This window comes from Argiope bruennichi, chromosome 9, assembly GCF_947563725.1.
Source record: "Argiope bruennichi chromosome 9, qqArgBrue1.1, whole genome shotgun sequence".
NCBI classification, from domain to species: domain Eukaryota; kingdom Metazoa; phylum Arthropoda; class Arachnida; order Araneae; family Araneidae; genus Argiope; species Argiope bruennichi.
This window is the reverse complement of record NC_079159.1, coordinates 102,402,713-102,422,712: the sequence shown is the minus strand read 5'-3', so window position 1 is coordinate 102,422,712 and position 20,000 is coordinate 102,402,713. Positions and strand designations below refer to the sequence as shown.

The window sequence follows — 20,000 nt, the reverse complement described above, 5'->3', positions numbered from 1 at the left end:
CGAACAAGATTTAAAATCCCAACTAAGAAACCACTAGAAGATAGTGCTAAAAAGTAAAATCTAAAAATAATTTCAAGGAAACATTGATTTATTATGTTTCTGCATAAAAAAGAAAGTCCTCACATTCCCTCTATTAAGATCAGCAACAAAAATATTAAGTATTCAGTCTTAGAATTACTTTTGATCATCGAAAGACGTGGTATCTCCATCTCGACAATTTTAGAGAAAGTTTTGAACCTGCAAAAGAAAATAGTTCGAAATTTGATAGCAGCATGGGAAGTTCAACCCCAAATATTGAAAGTTTAAAAAAATTGTATAAGTAAAGATGATGTTAGATGGCACTGAAAATTGATTGAAAGAATTGAACAAAACTTAAACACAAAAATGTAACTATTAAGCATTATTAGAACATATAGCAACTATAGAAACAACCCAAATGATACATAAGATTTCTTCTTTGGAAAAATATTACCATTTCTAGGCAATTAATAACATGGGAAAAAATGACTATTAAAATTTTTTTGCATTTGTTATGTGTTTTTGTGAAAATGTTGAAAAACTTTAATCTCAAATAATAAAACGCATTAATAAGAAGGGTAATTTCTCGACAGAGACAATTTCAAAATCAACTGAGAGAATGGAGAATTATTTGAAAAAAATTCATTTTCATACCGACTCTTGTTCTGCATTTATGACTCTTTAGTCAACAACAAAAACAAAATTATCCAGTTACTAGGATTAAAGGAGTAATGAAATATAAATCAAATACAAAACTACGTCAGGTAAAGATCATATTGTTATAAAGAGTAATGGGAACTCATACTCTTTAGATAAAAAGGCAACAGAAAGAAAATTTTACCTAAATTATTAATATTATATTTTCATCTAAAATTTCTCAATACCTGGATTAACTTAAAAGTTACATCATGCAAAAATTGGAAGGGAATTATCCAATAATTCATTATTTCTCTTCAATTTGATGCTTGTAGTTATTTCAAAAATGATGTTAAGGTGACTTTTATATAAATCTAATTTTAAAAACTGAAGCCCCCCCCCCTCCACAGCATACAATTATTTTGAAAAATTAGCAGATGGCGACAAAGGCATTGAAACAAAATCTGAAACACTTTTGATGAAGTAGGCATATCTTCACATTTGAGATCTTGAAATTAGAAGTCTTGCATTTATTTCGACTGAATTCTGAATAAATATAGGTTGTAGCTTGATATTTTAATTTACCTTGATAAGATATTATTAATAAATTATAATAGGGTGCAATAGTTTTTTATTTTTGTAATGTTGCCCTTTGTCAGTCTATCCCATTAAACTCAAAATAAGCTCCAAGTTTAGTTCAATTAAATCCTTATTTTCAATTTTTAAACATATCATTGAATTGCACCTCACGAATGCCAACAAAGATTATAAATTAATCTAAGGTTAAATTTACTTGCAGTAAGCATTCTAAAGTGTTTTTAACTTTAATGCTCAGTGATAAATATATTTCTCACTTTTAGTTTAGCCTGTAATCATTGGTAAGTTTACTTATCAAATTTGATTTCATAATTCATTCAATCAAGAAAATTTTATTTTCATATTTAACAAAATTGTACTAACTAAAGTTCAAAACAAAATATCAATTTCATCATAAACCACTATTTTATTTTGAACTTACTTGGAGATACGACAAAAAATGTGAATAAAATCAGCAAAAAAATCGGATATATTAAAACACCTCTAAGCAAATAATTTAATAGTAAAAATTTTATTAATAATATTTCCTCCTGCCAAGTAACTAAAAAATCTAATCTTAACAGTTTTAATTAGCATATGACCTCTTAAGAAAATGCCAATAGAGTGAGTGCTAAAGGTTAAACATAAGCAAAAATTTTATTTTTCCACAATGAGCTTTACAAGCCTCATCAAAACGGTAATTACCAAATTCTTATTTATTTTATTCCCAACTATAGGCTTTTCTCCTTTTGAAGCAATAAAATGTCCAAGCACACATTTGACATACCTTTTCTACAATCTGATGTGTGATATAGAATTAAAGAGATGAATATAAAAATTAAATATTTAAATATTTTCAAATTATGCTAAAACAATATAATTCAGAATGATAATAAATGCAAGGTGAAAAATATTAAATTTCATTAAAAATGTATTGATTTATTTTATATGTTTAATTCCAAACAATGATTTACATATATCTTACAAAATATAGAAAAATGACAATATATAAAAGTGACAATATATTTAGTAATTATAAAACATGCCACAAGAAAACAGCCTTATTTTGTAATACTATCTAAACTGAAGGAAAGAATGTGTTTGCTGCATGAGTATGGAGTGATGGCATTCCAGTTTCTCACTCCCAAAAATGACAGCATTCTACAATGAAGATAAGAAAAATGATGCTACTTAATAATTCTTTAGATGAAAAAGGCCAATACTCATTTGTCAGATGGAAGGTGAAATAATTATACTCAATGCTCCTGTACCACACTACCAGATCCTAAACAGCCAATGGAAGAAATCTTTTGAAATAGATGGTGCTGTTCTAAGCACCACATATGTCCAAAGAGAGTCTTGACCTGCTAAAAAATTTTGGTGGGAATTCTTCAAAATTCCATCTTGATAATTCTCTCCTTATAACTCCCAACCATTGAAAGGTTAAAAGTTCACCAGTCATAAATTCATGCAGGGCATTACAAAAACTGGATATATCAGCAACCCTAGGAATTATAACTCTGAAGTCATCCATCTCCTTTCTTAAGCATGAGTAAAGTTACATACAGCATCAATGCCAACAGCAATCTTGTGTAGGTCTCATGTAACACCTGAACTACTGAAATATAAAGTAAATTTAAAATTAATATATAGCTGCAATCTCCTTTTAGAATCTTAGAGCTTTAAAATAAGCTCCATTTTACTTGGATTGGAACACTTCCATACAGTAACAAGGTATTTGGAGAAAGTGGCAAGACTGTCACAGGCACTCATCTGAATAATCATTGAGAAGCTTCATTGTTCTTTTATCAAGTGTGTTAACAACATTTTTCTGAATAAAGCCTTCAGCCAAGCTAAGTGCTTTCTTTTGTTGCTGTTGAGGTGTTAAATCTTTACGTTTCACCATCACTTTGGATTTCAAAAAATTAGTAATCTTCTGAAACACATCTTTGGGAATATCTAAAAAAACAAAAAAAAAAAAAAAAAACAAACAAAAAAAAAAAAAACAAGGAAACATTTTATTCCAAAAATAAATTGCAAAGAACATAATAAAAGAAATGGTTATTTACAGATACTGTAAATCTCAATAAAAAGTTACTTGCAGATATTGCACACACAAATAAAACTTTATCTAAAGGAATCACACATATTGATTAAGACCAATTCCATTTTATCTATTGTAACTGATCAAGTCTTTGAATTAACGGATGCCATAGCATGATGGGTTTCCCAAATATTGATACATTGATACATGCCATATAATAGAATAACAAAACAAAATTTACAAGTGATAATTGTAGACAATAAATGTTAGTAAACTATCTAAAAATTAATAAAATATGATTAAAAAAATAAGGGAAAATTTCAAATTTACATAAAATTGAAATGCATGAATTACTACAAATGAACATTATGAAGTTATATATAAAAAAAAGAAGATTTAAAAATTATTAAAAATACTTACTACACTGAAAATTTGATTTCTCAGAGTCAATTGTTTTCCTCTGAGATGCTCCAATATGAAGTTTTACTCGCTGCATTGGTTTCACAATTTGATGTGCATCACCTTGTGTGTGTTCTACCGAAATTTTTAAATTTTTTAAATATTTGCAGAAACTTTTATTTTTTATTTGTTTTTAGAATAAAACTTTACAATTTCAAATTATTAAAATTTGGTCAGATTTTATATAGAATTGTGAATATATAGCCACATGCCATATAATGGAATAACAAAATGCCATATAATGGAAAACAAAATCTACAAGTGATACTTGAAGACAATAAATATTAGAAAACTATCTCAAAATTAATAAAAGGTAAATAAAAAAATGGGGAAAATTTCAAATTTACATAAAATTGAAATGCATGAATCACTACAAATAAACATTATGAAGTTATGAAGAAAAAAAAAAAAAAAAAAAAAAAAAAGAAAAAAAAAGGAAGATTTTAAAATTATTTTTAGACCTGATATCAATACTAGAAAATATTAAAACCTGATTAAGTTAATATCATATAATTGTAAATTATATAAATAAATTGAATCAGATTTAATATGTTTAAAAATACTTACTACACTGAAAATTTGATTCCTCAGAGTCAATTGTTTCCCTCTGAGATGCTCCAATATGAAGTTTTACTCCCGGCATTGGTTTCACAAATTGATGTGCATCACCTTGTGTTTGTTCTACTAAAATTTAAAATGTTTTTCAATATTTGCAGAAACTTTTATTTTTTATTTTTATTTAGAATAAAACTTTACAATTTCAAACTATTAAAATTTGGCCAGATTTTATATAGAATTGTGAATATATTGCCACATGCCGTATAATGGAATAACAAAACAAAATCTACAAGTGATACTTGTAAACAATAAATATTAGTAAACTATCTAAAAATTAATAAAATGTGAATAAAAAAATGGTAAAAATTTCAAATTTACATAAAATTGAAATATATGAATTACTACAAATAAACATTTTAAAATTATAAAAAAAAAATTAAAAATTATTTTTAGATTTGCTATCATCATTACTAGAAAATATTAAAACCTGATTAAGAGTTAATATCATATAATTGTAAATTATATAAATAAATTGAATCAGATTTAATATGTTTAAAAGTACTTACTACACTTATAATTTGATTCCCCAGAGTCAATCGTTTCCCTCTGAGATGCTCCAATATGAAGTTTCACTCCCGGCATTGGTTTCACAATTCGGTGTGCATCACCTTGTACTGAAGTATTTTGAAGAGTAATATTAATATTCTCAAAATTAAGAGGTCGTTTTTTAATTTTAGACTTGGCTTTTATTAATGTTCTAGTAGCCTTTTTATAACTTGAACAAGATGTAGAAATTCCTTTCTTTATTAAAGTCGAAGAGGAACGAATTTTAGGATCAAGAGTTTCAACACTTTCATTGGCACTAACAGCTGGAAGGATCAGATTATCAGAATTACTTGATTCTGGAAGATTATTTGTCACAGTATTCTGCTGTGGAGAAATTCTACAATGATCAAAGTTTATATTTTTTCTAAAAGAAGAGTTCTGATCAGCATTTTCAAAGTTTGTATTTGAAACAGTCATCCCACCTGGACTGCCATTGCTCTTAGGAGAAAAGACTTGAGAGGAATTTTTTTGGACTCCTGGAGATACAATTTTATCAGAACTTTTCAAAAAAGACTTTTGAGGAGATGAAGTAGTTAAAGCAGTTTTTTTGGGGCTTAAATGAGGAGATATGGCTGAAGGAATATGTTCTTCAATATTTGGTGGAGTAGATGAAGTATTTGAAGTAGTTTTTTTAGGGCTAAAATAATCAATATTCTTGGAAACATTTTCTTGAATGCACAATTCATTGTCATTGCTACAACTGTTCAAAAAAATGTTTTTAGGAACTTCTAGAATATTTTTTGTACTCAAATTTACAAAATCATCAGAAAGAAATTTCTCCTCATGTACTCTTGTATCAACAGAATGTGTTTCGGTTGTATAGCAGTTACTAAGAGCTTCTGAAGATTCTAGATCAGAAAAATTCATTGGGCTTTCATTGTCAAAACTCTCTTGAGCACATGATACACCAAATGAAATACGCATTTTCCCAGGAACTTTGAAGATTTCTGTAGACTCTGAGGAAGATGAAAATTTCTAAAAAGAAAGAGAGGGTGGGAAAGACATAATAAGTTAATATATAGAAAACATTTAATAAGAATCATAAAATTTATTTAAACAAGTGTGTGGTTTTGAGAAGCTACAAGGTTTAAAAACTGATCAGTGCAACTGATATTCTTAGTTTAATTAAATATAAAACAGCAGACAATAAGAGGATTTTATTATGTTTATATAACATTACTATATAGATGCAATTTTATATTAAAATATTATCGACATATTTTTAAAAAATGCATTTATTTACAATAACAATGAGATTTTAAAGAGTGCTAATAACAAGTAGATTCCATTTTTTTTACATATGATGATAAGAGCAATTACCTTCAACAGCTGATTTGATATGTGATAACTATAGCATTAAAACTGTTATCTGATTATATTATTAGTTTAAAAAAATTGAAAAAAAAAGTATCTTATGACAGTTAATTAAATATCAAGTTTGATACATATGCAAATTCATCTTGAAGAATGCTGGATGCATCCACTAAAAAAAATTTAAATAATGAATCAAAATACTACAGAGTTGCTTCATAAGATATATTTTAAAAATTTTTAAAGTTTCTTGATTCAGAAATCCAAAATTAATGAGACAAAGAAAATATTTAACAAAATTTTAAATAACATTTCAATGTTATACACAAAATGACAAATAAATGTACAGTCTAAAAAAATTTATTCTTACAAATGAATGTAAAATTAAAAAATAAATCTAATAAGAAAGAATAAATGCTTGCTAAATTTATCTTAACATTTAAATAGGCATTTCAGAGGATATCATCCACCACACATAGTTCAAATATTAAGAGAGGATAAATTTAATAGAAGCAGTTTAAAAATGAATTTATTTAATTTTAATGCATTTAATTTTTTATCCTTTAGTGATTACATGATTATAAATGTTATGAAATCTTGCAACCAAAGTTTTCTAACATTTATTACTAAGCAGAGAGCTCTTATTGAAACATAATTTAACTAAATTAATTTATTAACTGAAAATATGAGAGCAAAGTACTGTCACTAAAAAATATAAAAAGTGCAGAAAATTTCCAAAAATGTAATGATTGATAACAATAATTGAGACTGCAATAAGTTAAGCCTAGGATATAATGTCATAATTACATCTACAGAAAGACTTTAAAGACACAGAAACTTACCGAGAACCAAAAGCTATAAAAAGTTTCCGGATTCAATACTACAGACATCCCACCTCTTCCACTTTTCCATCGAATGTTTGAGTCTACGCTTTTCAAAGCATTGCAAATCCTTTTCTGGATAGGATTTTCAGAATATTCATTCAAACAATCCACTTCGTAATCTACTTTTGTAACATTCTACAAAATAAAGATAATTAATTGTAACAAATAACTATTTTTAATTATAATTATTTTTTCTCTTTTTCTTAACTCTTTAAACATCATGTCCATGCATCATGTTGGTAACAATTTATTGTTTCTCAAATTTATAAGCTGAAATTAAGTTATTCAAAGTCATGATTTGATAAAATTGTAACAATCCACAAACATGTCAGGTGCACTAAAAATTCTTAAAAAGGAATTAGAAAGACAGCACATTTCTAGAAGGGAAGTGCAATTCAATTAAATAATGAAAAAAAAAAAAAAAAGCAAAACAATTAAAGGATTAGATCAATTTTGAATAATTAGTTAATCAAAAACAATAATTAGATTATTGATGAGTTTTTGATAAAAAAAACATTGCTAATTTTTCATTAATTTTAATTATGTACCTACTTTTAAAGTATATTTTTTTCAAATACTTTTTCTGCAATCATTAGTCTGGAATATAAAGATTTACATAATAATGGCTAAACAATAAAAAAAATGATGTGTAAAGTTTATTTCCATACATAACAAGAAAAAAATTTTAAAAACCATTTTTATTAAAGTTAATTTTCCATGTGCAATTATTTTTCACTTTTGAACACGAAAAAACTTTTCTGCAATTGCGAAGCATTTTAGACCTGTTTCTAATTTCTGAAATTTTAATAAGCATTCTTATAGGGTGTCCAGCAAAGGACACCCTGATTTCAAAATTTAAAATCACAAAACTTATGATTGATACAGGACTGAAACAAATGGTATGTTCAGTGCGAAAGCAAGTGAAAATTTTATACAAAAGTTTGGAAATATATTATAAAAGTTGCAAACAAATTGCACTGTACAGAATTTTTTAAATGAAAACAATTGGCAAATCAACATTTTTGAAAAATCCTGCAAGAAGTTTTTGAAAGCATATCAAAATTTGTTCAAAGTGTCCCCTGGATAATGGATAACGAAATATGTCATCACATCCTGAAGTGTTCAAGTGGAAATTGACACACAGACTGCATATATCGACTCTGCAAGCTCGTTCAGTGTCTTGGGACTGTTCTGAGGGACAGAATCTTTCAATGCATCTCACAAAAAGTAGTCATATGTGGTGAGATCGGGCGAGTAAGACCACTCAGTGTGTGGTCACTCCTCTAATGCTAGCTGTGTGGAAACAAATCGTTCAAAGTTTCAATGTAATGCTTACTAGTGATCATGTCACACATAGAAAAAGACCCAATAATACTCTATAGCATACCGCAGTCCAAACAGTTTCTTTGGAGAAAGTACTAGTTTCACCTCAAGCAAATTAGGGTTTTCGGTTCCCCCAAGCCGCAAAATTTGTTTATTCACAAAACCATTTAGGAAAAAATGTGCTTCATTTGGAAATCAGATGCAGCTAACATCAAATCCATTCTGATCAATTGCTGTGAACACTGTGCTTGCAAATTCCTCCCTTTCTTCGCCAAGTCCTGTTCTTCAGCTTGAACAGGTATTGGTTGGTGAGTTTTTGCATTTTGAATAGAAACATGTTGGAATGCTTTAAATCAGATTCTGCTGCAATTCTTCGAATGGATTTCCTCAGATGTTCTTGAATCATTCCAGAAACTGTGGCAACGTATGTATGGGTAATTATCATTTGCTTGTGGCCAACATTCTTCACTACATCATCAGTTATGCTGCCTGTTCTTTGGAATTTGACGAAAAGCTTGTGAATAGGTTTTGCATCAGGGCTTTCTAGAACATTATATACTGTTTGGAAACTGCACCTTGTTACTGTAGGACTGTACTCTAACCTGTGATATTCCAATACCAGAAATGTGCATTGTACAATGGAATACATGATTTTGTAAGCTCTTGAGTTGGTACGCTAACTTCTTTTTACAAATTTCAGAAAGAACTTATTGCTCAGGACATTGCTGTACTATTTTAAGGAATTTGCAATGCATATAGTGCCCTATTTTAGTAACTTTTATAACTAATTTTCAAACTTTTGTATATACAATTTCAAAATTTTCACCTTACACATACTGTTTGTTCCATTCCTTTATTAAAGCATTAAAATGAAAATAGTGTTAGATTAATTATGGATTTAAATGTTATATGCAAAATTAAATTGTATCTTCTCATAACTTATCAAAATGCTTTCCCACTTTAGGTCTTACAAAACCAAATAATCTTTCTATAATTTATACACAGTAATACAATCTAACTAATCTAATAATAATTACTGAGAATCTACGAAGTGACTGTACCTTCAAAAATATTAAGTACTTCTTACTTTTATTAATATTTCCACAGAAAACCATTTATCAAAATCATCTATCCTTTTCTTTGACCTAAGATATGGCGTGAGAGTATCTGCAAATCTCAGAAAGGTGAGCTTTATTTCCTCTGAGGTCCAGTTACAGTTAACCATCATTTGCCAAGGAGGTATCATTACTGTTGGCTAAAGAAAGCAAAGAAAAAATTATCCCAATGTAAATAATCTTATGCTATTTTAAATTACCTGTAGGACCAGCTTGACAAAATATATGTACATATTTTATACTAGTATTCTTCAATGATTAAGTTCCTCATATGAAAGAAAATCACACAGAGAGATAAAATATTCTAGTAATTATAATAAGAACTTTATTAATTATATAAAATCTAAAAATTCAATAAGTTTGAACTGAAAAACGCATTTTCAAAAGGCAGTGATAAACCTAATGAATAAATGAGAAATAAATATTAAAATATGAAAAAAAAAATTGAATAGTTTGAGTGGCTTATTACTGGAAATATATACTAAAAAAAGTGAGTGTTATATTTTTAAGAATTCATTTTTTTTTTATCATGACCTGGACACTTAAAAAATATGTCATTGAATGACTTGACTAAGTTATGACATTGTTTTGAATTTTGTTACAATGAAAAGCATCACTGCAAATAATAATTCAAAAATAAAATTTATTAAACTAGAAAAAAGTCCATTAATGTCAAACTAGTATTAATAGAAAGGCAATTTTCTGAAATCTCCGTGGAAATATGCCAACATTTAAAAAAAATTGCTCTGATATACATTTTCCCATATATACTAAGTTTTGTAGCTCTTAATGCCACAATTTAGTTTGTATAGCGCCAACAGAAACATACACATTCGCTTTTATTAATATTTGTTGAATTTAGCAAGCAACTAATTGCACAAGAACATTTGTTATGCTTAATTCAATTAAATTTCTTATACACGATACTTCCAACAAAGCAATTTTAAGTATCAAATTGTGATAGACATTACAACTTGATTATTTTGAAAACCTTACAGCTGTTCTGCCTATTGTGTACTTGAACTTTTTTAATAGATCAAGACCATTCATCGAATTCATATTCTAATTGCTGACTTTTTTTTTTTTCAAAAATTTTTCACATAAATTAGTTAGATAATAAACAAAATATTTCTTCTATAGAAAATCATGCGATTAAATATGTGTTTAAATAAAGAAAACCAATGGTGAAGATATAAATTAAATGATGCCGAAATACTCTGAACAGTTTGGCATTAGTTTTTATGTGTATGGGGGGGGGGGAGTTGAAAACCATAAGGGATAGGGAAGGTAAGTAAAGAATTAAAATACTAAATAAAAATAACGGAAAAAAATTTAAATTATCGAAATTCTGAAGCAAATTTGCCTTTATAATTAATAGATAATTATATGTTTTCTGGTCTTATTATATTTGTACTATCCACAAAAATAATATCTGTTCTTTGCACCACATACAGTATACAATAACTTAGATGCATAAAATCTTAAGCAATAATTACATAGAAAAAAATATGCCTTCTTTACTTTTTTTTATTATATTCTTGTTTAAAACACTGGAATAAAAAAAATAAAAATGTCATGAAAATGAGAAATAGGTAATGATTTATAACTTAGGTTTTATTGCTCATTCACATTCCCATAGATGGAAAATCTCAGAGTTATTTAAAGTTAAGTTTCTAATTCTTTATAAACACAAAATAATAAACTTTGCACTGCTTTCGAAAAACATGTCTAACTCACAGCTAAATCATCACAAATGAGACACTTGTAAATGAGTTAAAATAAAAATCTGGGTTTGATATAAGAACATGATACTGTCTTATTGCCAAGTTAGCAACATTTTCACATAGTTTCATTAACATTTTCATCAATTTTGTGTCTTAACCATGTAGCTATTGCTAGAAAAAAAAATTACATTACATATATTAGAAATGAGTTTCATATATTTCATATATGAGGGGAAAAAAAAAAAAAACTTAACATATAAAAATAAAACTTAATATTGGTACAATAGATATACATAATGTTTACCTTTTCAAATTCATATACATCCTTTGAATATCCCCAAAGGAATAATTTATTGGCTTCTTCTAGCATGCCATGCTTCACAAAGAATACAGTAAGCCCTCGTAATACTTGACAATCCAAAGTAAAAAGCTCCTTTTGAGGACCGCACGTATAGGAATAAAATTCCTTTATTAAGTTTTCATCTTCTGTATTTAAAATGCATACCATATATTTATTATAAATAGCTTGGATATCTAAAATAAAGAAAAAGGAATTAAGACATTTTGATCTTCAAAAAATTATAAGTTGAACAAAAAATAATTTTATTTAAAGACATATCCTCAAAATCAGTATAAAGTTCCCCTTTGCCTAAAAGCAAAGCACTCATTTAAAAAAAAAAAATTATTGTTTTTTAATAGTTGCAAATGTATACAGTCTGATCATGAAATATTATTACAGAGAATTATGTGGCTTGTATGGTGAAAATTCTAACAAGCTCAAAAATAGGTAAAGATGTTTTATTCCATACACAAGTTCGAACTCACAGCAGTTAAATAGAGGCAAAATGTATACAATAAAGCAAATTAGTAATAAACAATCGTAAAATTAGCATAAGGCACTCTGTGATAATTCACTCAATCATTTGCTTGTGCTCAAACCAACTGCTCTCTCACCATACAAATGACTCTTCAACTCTCTCTCTCTTTTTAATAGTTTAAGAGACATGGCACAATTGCCAAAGTTTTTAGAGAAATTATCATAACTTTTAACTTTGATATTGTTGCTAAATGGTCACCAGAGCCAGGTGAGATTGACTTGGCAACCATTTCGAATCACTAGAGCTATCAGTGAAATTGTCTTCCTTACCATAGAACTAAATGTGCTGTGAAGAAACACTAAAAATTTGTAATATGCAGACAGAAGTAATTAAACTTTCCTCCATGCAATTAAGGATAACATCAACTTTTCTCTTTCAAATACTTCTGAATTGAAGTGCCTCCTGATCCATCTACACTTCCATTCTTTAAAACACTCCAGAAAGTCCCCAAAAAGTCTTTTCAGCTGCTTCATCATTTCTGGTTTTGTTAAGTCCACATTGTCATCCCTGCATTTCTGGAGAGGGGGGGGGGGATATCACTGTAGCCAAATTCTAGTGACTAGTGGGAGGAAGGGGGGTGATCTAATGTAAAGACTGAATTGGAGCCAGAACTTTTGGCACTAATGTAAGATTTCCGAATATTTAAATTTCACATAAAGATGTTTTAATAGCCAAGATGTTTTGTAAGGGTCTTTTAATTTTTGTATTCTAGGCAACTCCTGTTTTGTTAACAAATGATATTCTAGTTTAGAAGCTTAGTTTTGCAATTTTTGTTGCCACAAACAAAGAAAATATATAGAAGTTTCTTTTTATGTTTAATATTTTATTTTTTTAAGTAACCTTTTTTTATTCTATGTATACATCTATTGTTGTAATTGATGGATGTGAAAATTATGGTGATGAAGTCGAAAAATAAAAATTGCATTCTGAAGTGATTTTATGCATTTTTTCTTTTTAACTTTACAAAGTATGAGTAAGTAAGGTTAAAAGCCGATTTTTAAAAATAAACTTTATTACTTTAAAGAAGTTTATCATTTAACAGGTATTGTTACAATAAAACAGATTGGGAGAGAAATTTTTAAAATTACTTAAAACCAGTCCTTCCTTAAAAAACTTTCAAACTGTATGCAGGAGCAAATGATATCAGTAAATTTTATTAATTTTTTTCTTGACATATTTCTTAATAATCTGCAGCTTTTCCACAGAACAACAACATGATTTTTTTTTAAGCCATTGCTTCAAGATTTTGACAGTTTCTGACTTTGCAAAGGATCTAAAAGAGTTGCTCTATTTCAACAAATTTGTCAATAAATAAAAGATATAATCTTAAGAAAATTAGTTTGCATATTTGCTTGACAGATTACAGATTATTAAATTCTTTTTATATTTTTCATAGTTGAAAGGCAAATGGAAATTTAAAAGAAAACTTTAAATGCAACATAAATATGCTTATATATTTACAAACAGAAATATAACTTTAAAATTAGGTAGGTAAACTTTAAATAATTGTTTGTTCAAATGGTTGGAGAATAAATTGGATAATTTTTTTAAATTTAATTATTTCTACTTTTTAATCTTAAATTAATAATTCATTATCTTTATGCATAAATTCTACGGTATATGATGGTAAAAAGAAGTTAATCTCTTTTTTGTTAACACAATGAACAGTTTGCTTTCAAATCAGTCAGTAACCTCCTGCTATTAAATCATTTGCAAAAGAATGAAAAAATTATGCAAACCCAATCTAAAATAATCTAATAAGAGTTAATAAAATATGCAATGAAATAAATTCAGTTAAAAAACAAATCAAACACTTAGAAACAAAACAAACTTACAAACAACAATACTCCTGCCTCTACCTATGAACCTTTCATGAATATTTTAAAATGTAACTAAAGGATTGCCTATTAGATAATGTTCACACAAATGTAAATAGCAGAAGGAACACTCAAACTATTTAAAGCCTCAAAAACAACCTTTTGTCAAAATCTAAGAGTCCCAAATTATACCTTTCCTTCAAGAATTTTTCAAGCTACCTTTTATATAAAAAGTTTCTCAATTTAACTTCTTCCTTTAAAAAATTTTTCATTGTAAATTATACCTTTCTTTAATTTCAAATATAATTTCCTTAATTTTTATTATTATCTTTATTACAGTAACAGTAACATACCCAACAGTTTTTCAAATCTTCACTTGGCATCTTTATAACATTTTGTAGCTTGCTATAATATACGCATACATCAAGCACTTTTGCCTAATGTTAAAGAATTAAGTATGAATGTCCTTTAGACTGCTTTTCTTCTTGAGTTAAATTAATTTTTTTATATTAATATGCTTTAAATGCTATTATTTAGCAAAGAATGAGTCATATATACATTTTCTTGTAATAAAATTTAGATTTTATTTATTTATTCACTTTATTCTCAAATGAGAAGGCCTCACTCCGTATTTGTGCCTGATCCAAAGAGCCGCGTTGGGTTGCAATTATACAATCTGAAAGGGAAAATTTAAGAGACATCATTGGATGTAAAAAGGAATAAAAGAATTCATATTTACCTTTAGAATAGTCATTCAGTTGCTCTAAAATAAAATCTAGAAAATAAAATTAACTTCTTTAGTGAAAAATGCCATAAATTTCCTGTTAACTAAAGAAATAAACTTAATAAATAAAATATTAAAAATACTTAACATTGAAAATTACATAAAAAAGAATGTTGTTTCATGTTCAAAGATGGGTAATATCCACTATCATCTTTTAAAATAGTTAAAGATTTTGAAAATTTAAATATTTATTTTAATCATTCATTCAAATTTCATAAAATATTTTAAAATGTAATCTGTATTTTGAAATTGTACTCTTACCCCCTTTTTGCTAAAAATAAATGCATACAAAGAATTTTATTTTATTATTAAAATGAAAATTCCTTCTCCCAAACTTTCTCATATATGTCCACAGTCTAAGAATTGTTCTTCTTAATTCCATAATTCAATTAAGAGGATTCAATTTTAGATTCATATTCGTTCTTCTTTCCTTGAATGGGTGGAAAATTTGACAAAAATTGAGAACTGTGATGTAAAAACCATTTAATTAAATTAATTATTCTAGTTTGTTACATTTCTGAGTTTATCATCTTCACAAACATACTAAAAGAGAGACAGGATAAGTCTAGTTCAAAATTTGATCCAGAACTACAATTTTGGTGATAAACTCTTTGTTAGATTTTAAATATTTAGCTCAATGAATTTTTGGAATATCATGATAGTACATTTAAAGACAGATTTCTAATACACTGATTTCATACAAAATTTGAAAGACATCTACAGTTTTCATGTACCAAATTTTGTCTATCAAGCTGTCTCACTGACTCTATTTTTGAGGTATTCTCTCATAAAGAGCTATGATCCAAAATTAGATTTTGTAGACTCGGGGAGATCTGAAATATGGACTTTTAATAAAATCTTGAGCTTGAATCTTTTTCAAAAATCATAAAAGTTTCTATACTTTATATATGAAAAAGTTACCTGAATATCCAATTTGATCTAGTCGGGTTTCTCTACCTTGGATATATGAGAAAATTAAAAACAATTTTGATTTTCTACTTGGGAGCATCTAAGTATAATAATATTTTAGATTTAATTGAATCAATTTGTTACATTCTGATTTTTAAACAAATAATTTACAGAAAGAATTATCTGCCCAATCATCTATCATATAAAAACTCATTATAGCACAAGATGCTGCACATTTTTAGTTCTTAAATGAGTAATTTTTACGAAATAATTTACAGAAAAAGGACAACCTGAAAAAACATTATCATTTTAAAATAATTTTTATTATATTTCCTGAAGCATAACATGTTAAAGATATTGCAAATAATAATTAATATTATAGTGGGTTTTGTGTGTGTGTGTCACAAGGAAAAAAAAATCATTGAAATGTAATCTCAATAAACAAATTAAAGTGCTTTAATAGCAAATTATGCATTTCTTGATTGACATATATTTTGAGAATTTTTGTGCAAAAACTCAGAAATTAAACTCTGATAATATGTGAGAAATAAGGTGTAACATCAGGTGCTTATTAGGCATTTATAGTTGGAATCAATACCATTAATTGTCAAAAATTATCTATTACTCTCTAAAAAAGGGATGAAGAAACAAACATACAAAAATTTGAGAAATGTGCAGTAATTGTACAATAATGGAGTCTTGGTAATTCAGTTCTAAAGAATTCAAAATTCTGGACAACCTAAAACATCTTTTTTCAAATAAATTGAAAGAACTTTTCTTAAAAAGTGAATTAAAAAATAACAGTTATGAATCAAAAACAAAGTTAAAGTTTATTCCTAATTTAAAGAAACATTTGAATTGTTATTTAAAAATGAATACAGCATTTTAATTAATGGGAGCTAATTCAAACATTATCACTTCTTTTGTCATTATTTCATTTTCTTTTAACATAAGGAATTAATTTTTTTTCAATATAATGTTCACCAGTGTTGCATAAATATCATATTGGTTAATGCAGCAGCAGTACTTTGTTCTACATGGATTAGTGTTAGTTCCAAGTACATTAGCAACATCTAAATATGATACAAGATCTATTGAGATTCATCTAATTCACTTTCCTTAAGATTAACTTGATCTTAGTTTTTGAGCATAAAAATAAATGTTGTGTGGAAACAGTAACAATGTACTTCAATAAGGATTAAATGATTCACACAACACACAAGATAATTAACATTTCAACACTATGTAATAGCAACAGTTTTCTATAAAAGAACATATAGAAGATAAATGAAATGAGTACTGATTTGTTTTTAGAAGGACGAGGCAGCTGGTAACACCGCAAAACCAAATCTGATACTTTTAATCCAAAAATGTCATTTTTAGCATATATTGTAATAGTAACTGAGCATTACTCCGACTCAAAGTACTATCCTCAACTGACTTATCTATGGCTACATTGCATTATGAACCTGTTACTAGCTCTTTCTGTACCCTTTTACAGAGTACCCAAAGTCAATACTCTATTGCATTTAGTATATCAATAATATTGTATCAAATTTTCCCAGAATCCAAACAGATATTAGCTCCAATAAAATAATTTTTCATAGTTCCTATAAAAAATTTTCATGTTTTTTTTCTTTTTTTTTTCATTTTTGGTTGTTGGAATTTATCACAAGTTGTGAGAGAATCTAAAAAAAGCTTCAGGGTATGTAAATTATAATATGCTTTTATAATCCCAAAAATATTAATCCAGACACCATAAGACATACCACAGAAACAGTGCAAATATATTTTTAACTATTCTCTCTGTACCACAAATGTGATAACAATTAACTGTTACCTCTTTAGGAGATTTTGAAATGGAGATTTGTGCAGTCCCTTTTCATTTTATTCTTAAAGAATGCTTTCATATCCAGTTGCCAAATTTAATTATTTATTTTGAAAAAAGAATAACAAACACTGTAAAATATTGGCTGCAGCTTACATTTGAAAGACAATTACATTTAGAAATAAACTATTGTTGTAGTCTTTAATATGTACAACAAAAATTTATATTTATGAATATTTGACACTAATTAATAGATGGAATTTTTTTATCCACATGTAAACAAAATTAAGGCATGTAAATTATTTAACTTAATTAACATATCAGTTAGTACTTTCAAAAAAGATTTTGTAACTCTTCTTGCTTTGTTGAATTAATATAAGACCAGATCTAGCATGTACTAAATCCTTATTCATATTCATCATGGATGTTTAGACTCATCTCACATTTGCAATCATACAAATCTAAAGTCAAGATCTTATGCGCAGAATACTACAATTAAAAAGTAAATATTTTTTATAACAAGAAAATAATTTAAAAGACAATCTGAAAGATTATTTATAAACTTTAAGAGTAAATCTGACATATAAAAAGCAAATCATTTTTGCAACAAAACAGAGGATTGGAAGGCTGTTCTTAATCAATGATTAAGGAAAATAAAAGATTATATCAAATGAATAGCACAACACAGGTTTAATGAGGTACATATTTACAACAGCACAACAACCCATTTGCATGAATTACAACATGTGATGCTGTATCACTTTTCATGGCAAGTCCTTTGTACACTTTTAAAAATTCCCAAACTTCATTGTTAACTGTATATTACTTACTATTGTATATGTTATGCTGCATCAAGTTTTCTATGCTTAATGAAGGGAAAAAGTCAAGAACTTTCAAAGATCATTTTTTAGAAAATTAAAAACAACAAAACCCCACATTTTAGTAAAAATAAATAAATAAATAAAAATAAAAAATACTATCAACATTCAAATGTCCATTAATTTCTCACTTCAAAATGTTCCAAATAAAGATTACTATGAAATGTTATGCTCAACTTGTAGAGAATAAATCAAAACTTACAGTTCGAATTGACATTAGAAATCATATTGCATATATCTTGAATGTTACTACTATTAGATGCTAATTTTATATAAACTATTAATGGAGGTTCGTTTCACAAATACATTCATACTTCAGTTGAAATAAGATTAATTAAAAAAAATTTATACACAAGAGTTCCTAACATTATTTTTGGCCGTTGCTAGGCAATTAAAAAAAATATAACGAACAGATACAAATCAACAATCCTATATTTACAGTTAAGCTAATGTATTGATAATCAGCATGCAATTAAAATATTATAATTCACATTTTATGTTACTCTGTGAAAGTTTCAATTCCAATATTTGCTACATATTGAAAACCTCGTCTTCTCTGACTTTTTAATTTTATTTGTTGTCTTTTCCAGCAGACCTTCACTTCAATTTTCCTCTTTTTTATTTTTAAGTCCTTTAGTTCATTTCTGAGGTGCTTCTTTTTCATATTTTCACCAGTTTAAGACTGTAATCTTTGGTCACCCATGCTTTCAATATATTTATTGCATGAACTTTTTTGTTTGTTTTCTTTTCTTTCTTTTTTCACTTCATATATTTCTTTTGTGATTTGGGATTCTATATTTGGCCGCATATTTTCAATTAATATAAAGCCAAATGTTTATTAATGGCTATTAAATCAACATTGAAGTCTGATAATTTGATGGAAATATTATTTCCAAGTGATTTAACTGAAATAAAATGTAACCAGCATTCCCTGCAAACAAACTGGTTGCAAAAGGTAGTTTGCAAAAAAGCTGTCCAATTTAATTTTGTCATAGAACACCAGCTCTTTTCAACAGCCTTGACATGTAACACCTATATTCTTGATTGCTAGTTCAGCAACAGCTCCAACAGAATTTTGCAGAATTTCAGCAAGTGGCAACAAAATTTTGCCACTTGCTCAAAATTTTAAGTACTTTACTAACTGGCAAATTTTTGGATAAATAATACACATTAGACAAAAAGAAGTTTAATGGATATTATTAAGTTTAATGAACAGAAGAGTTAATGGACAAAAGAAGTTTTCCAAATGGATATTATTTTGCCATATCTAAATGAACTATTGATAAAATGCAGGTTACAACTATCCATATTTCTTTAAAATGTTGACAATTTTTTTTGCATTTTGTTATTCAATAAATAAACAGAACTTTAAAGTTACTGATGAATCATCTATTGAGATAAACAAAGCATTTCTCAAATTCAATTTTCCTGTAGAATTATGAAAGTTTTGCTTCATTTGCAAACATTTACTGCATGCTTTGTTAAACAGATTATATACATTAAGATCAACCAGGCATTTAAATAAAACATTTTTAATGTATGGCACAATCCTAAATGAAATTAAATAAAAGCATTTTACTGACCCACTGGAGAAAATTTTGGCAATCTTGTTGTTGGAGGAACATCTTTTTTTAAAGAATAAATTTGAAATT

At 27.2% G+C, this 20,000-nt stretch overlaps 1 protein-coding gene across 1 annotated transcript in view; it reads right to left on the bottom strand.

The window, feature by feature from the left end:
* Positions 1-2,164: 2,164 nt before the first annotated feature.
* LOC129984104 (uncharacterized) overlaps positions 2,165-20,000 on the bottom strand; it is a 39,822-nt gene continuing 21,986 nt past the window's right edge. Inside the window, exons 7-14 of the mRNA XM_056093884.1 lie at positions 14,689-14,724; positions 11,559-11,788; positions 9,503-9,670; positions 7,051-7,227; positions 4,858-5,872; positions 4,301-4,417; positions 3,695-3,808; positions 2,165-3,189 (exon numbers count right to left, since the gene is read on the bottom strand). Of these exons, the coding sequence (XP_055949859.1) occupies positions 2,990-3,189; positions 3,695-3,808; positions 4,301-4,417; positions 4,858-5,872; positions 7,051-7,227; positions 9,503-9,670; positions 11,559-11,788; positions 14,689-14,724 (2,057 nt within the window). The 3' untranslated portion in view covers positions 2,165-2,989. The remainder of the gene's footprint in view (positions 3,190-3,694; positions 3,809-4,300; positions 4,418-4,857; positions 5,873-7,050; positions 7,228-9,502; positions 9,671-11,558; positions 11,789-14,688; positions 14,725-20,000) is intronic.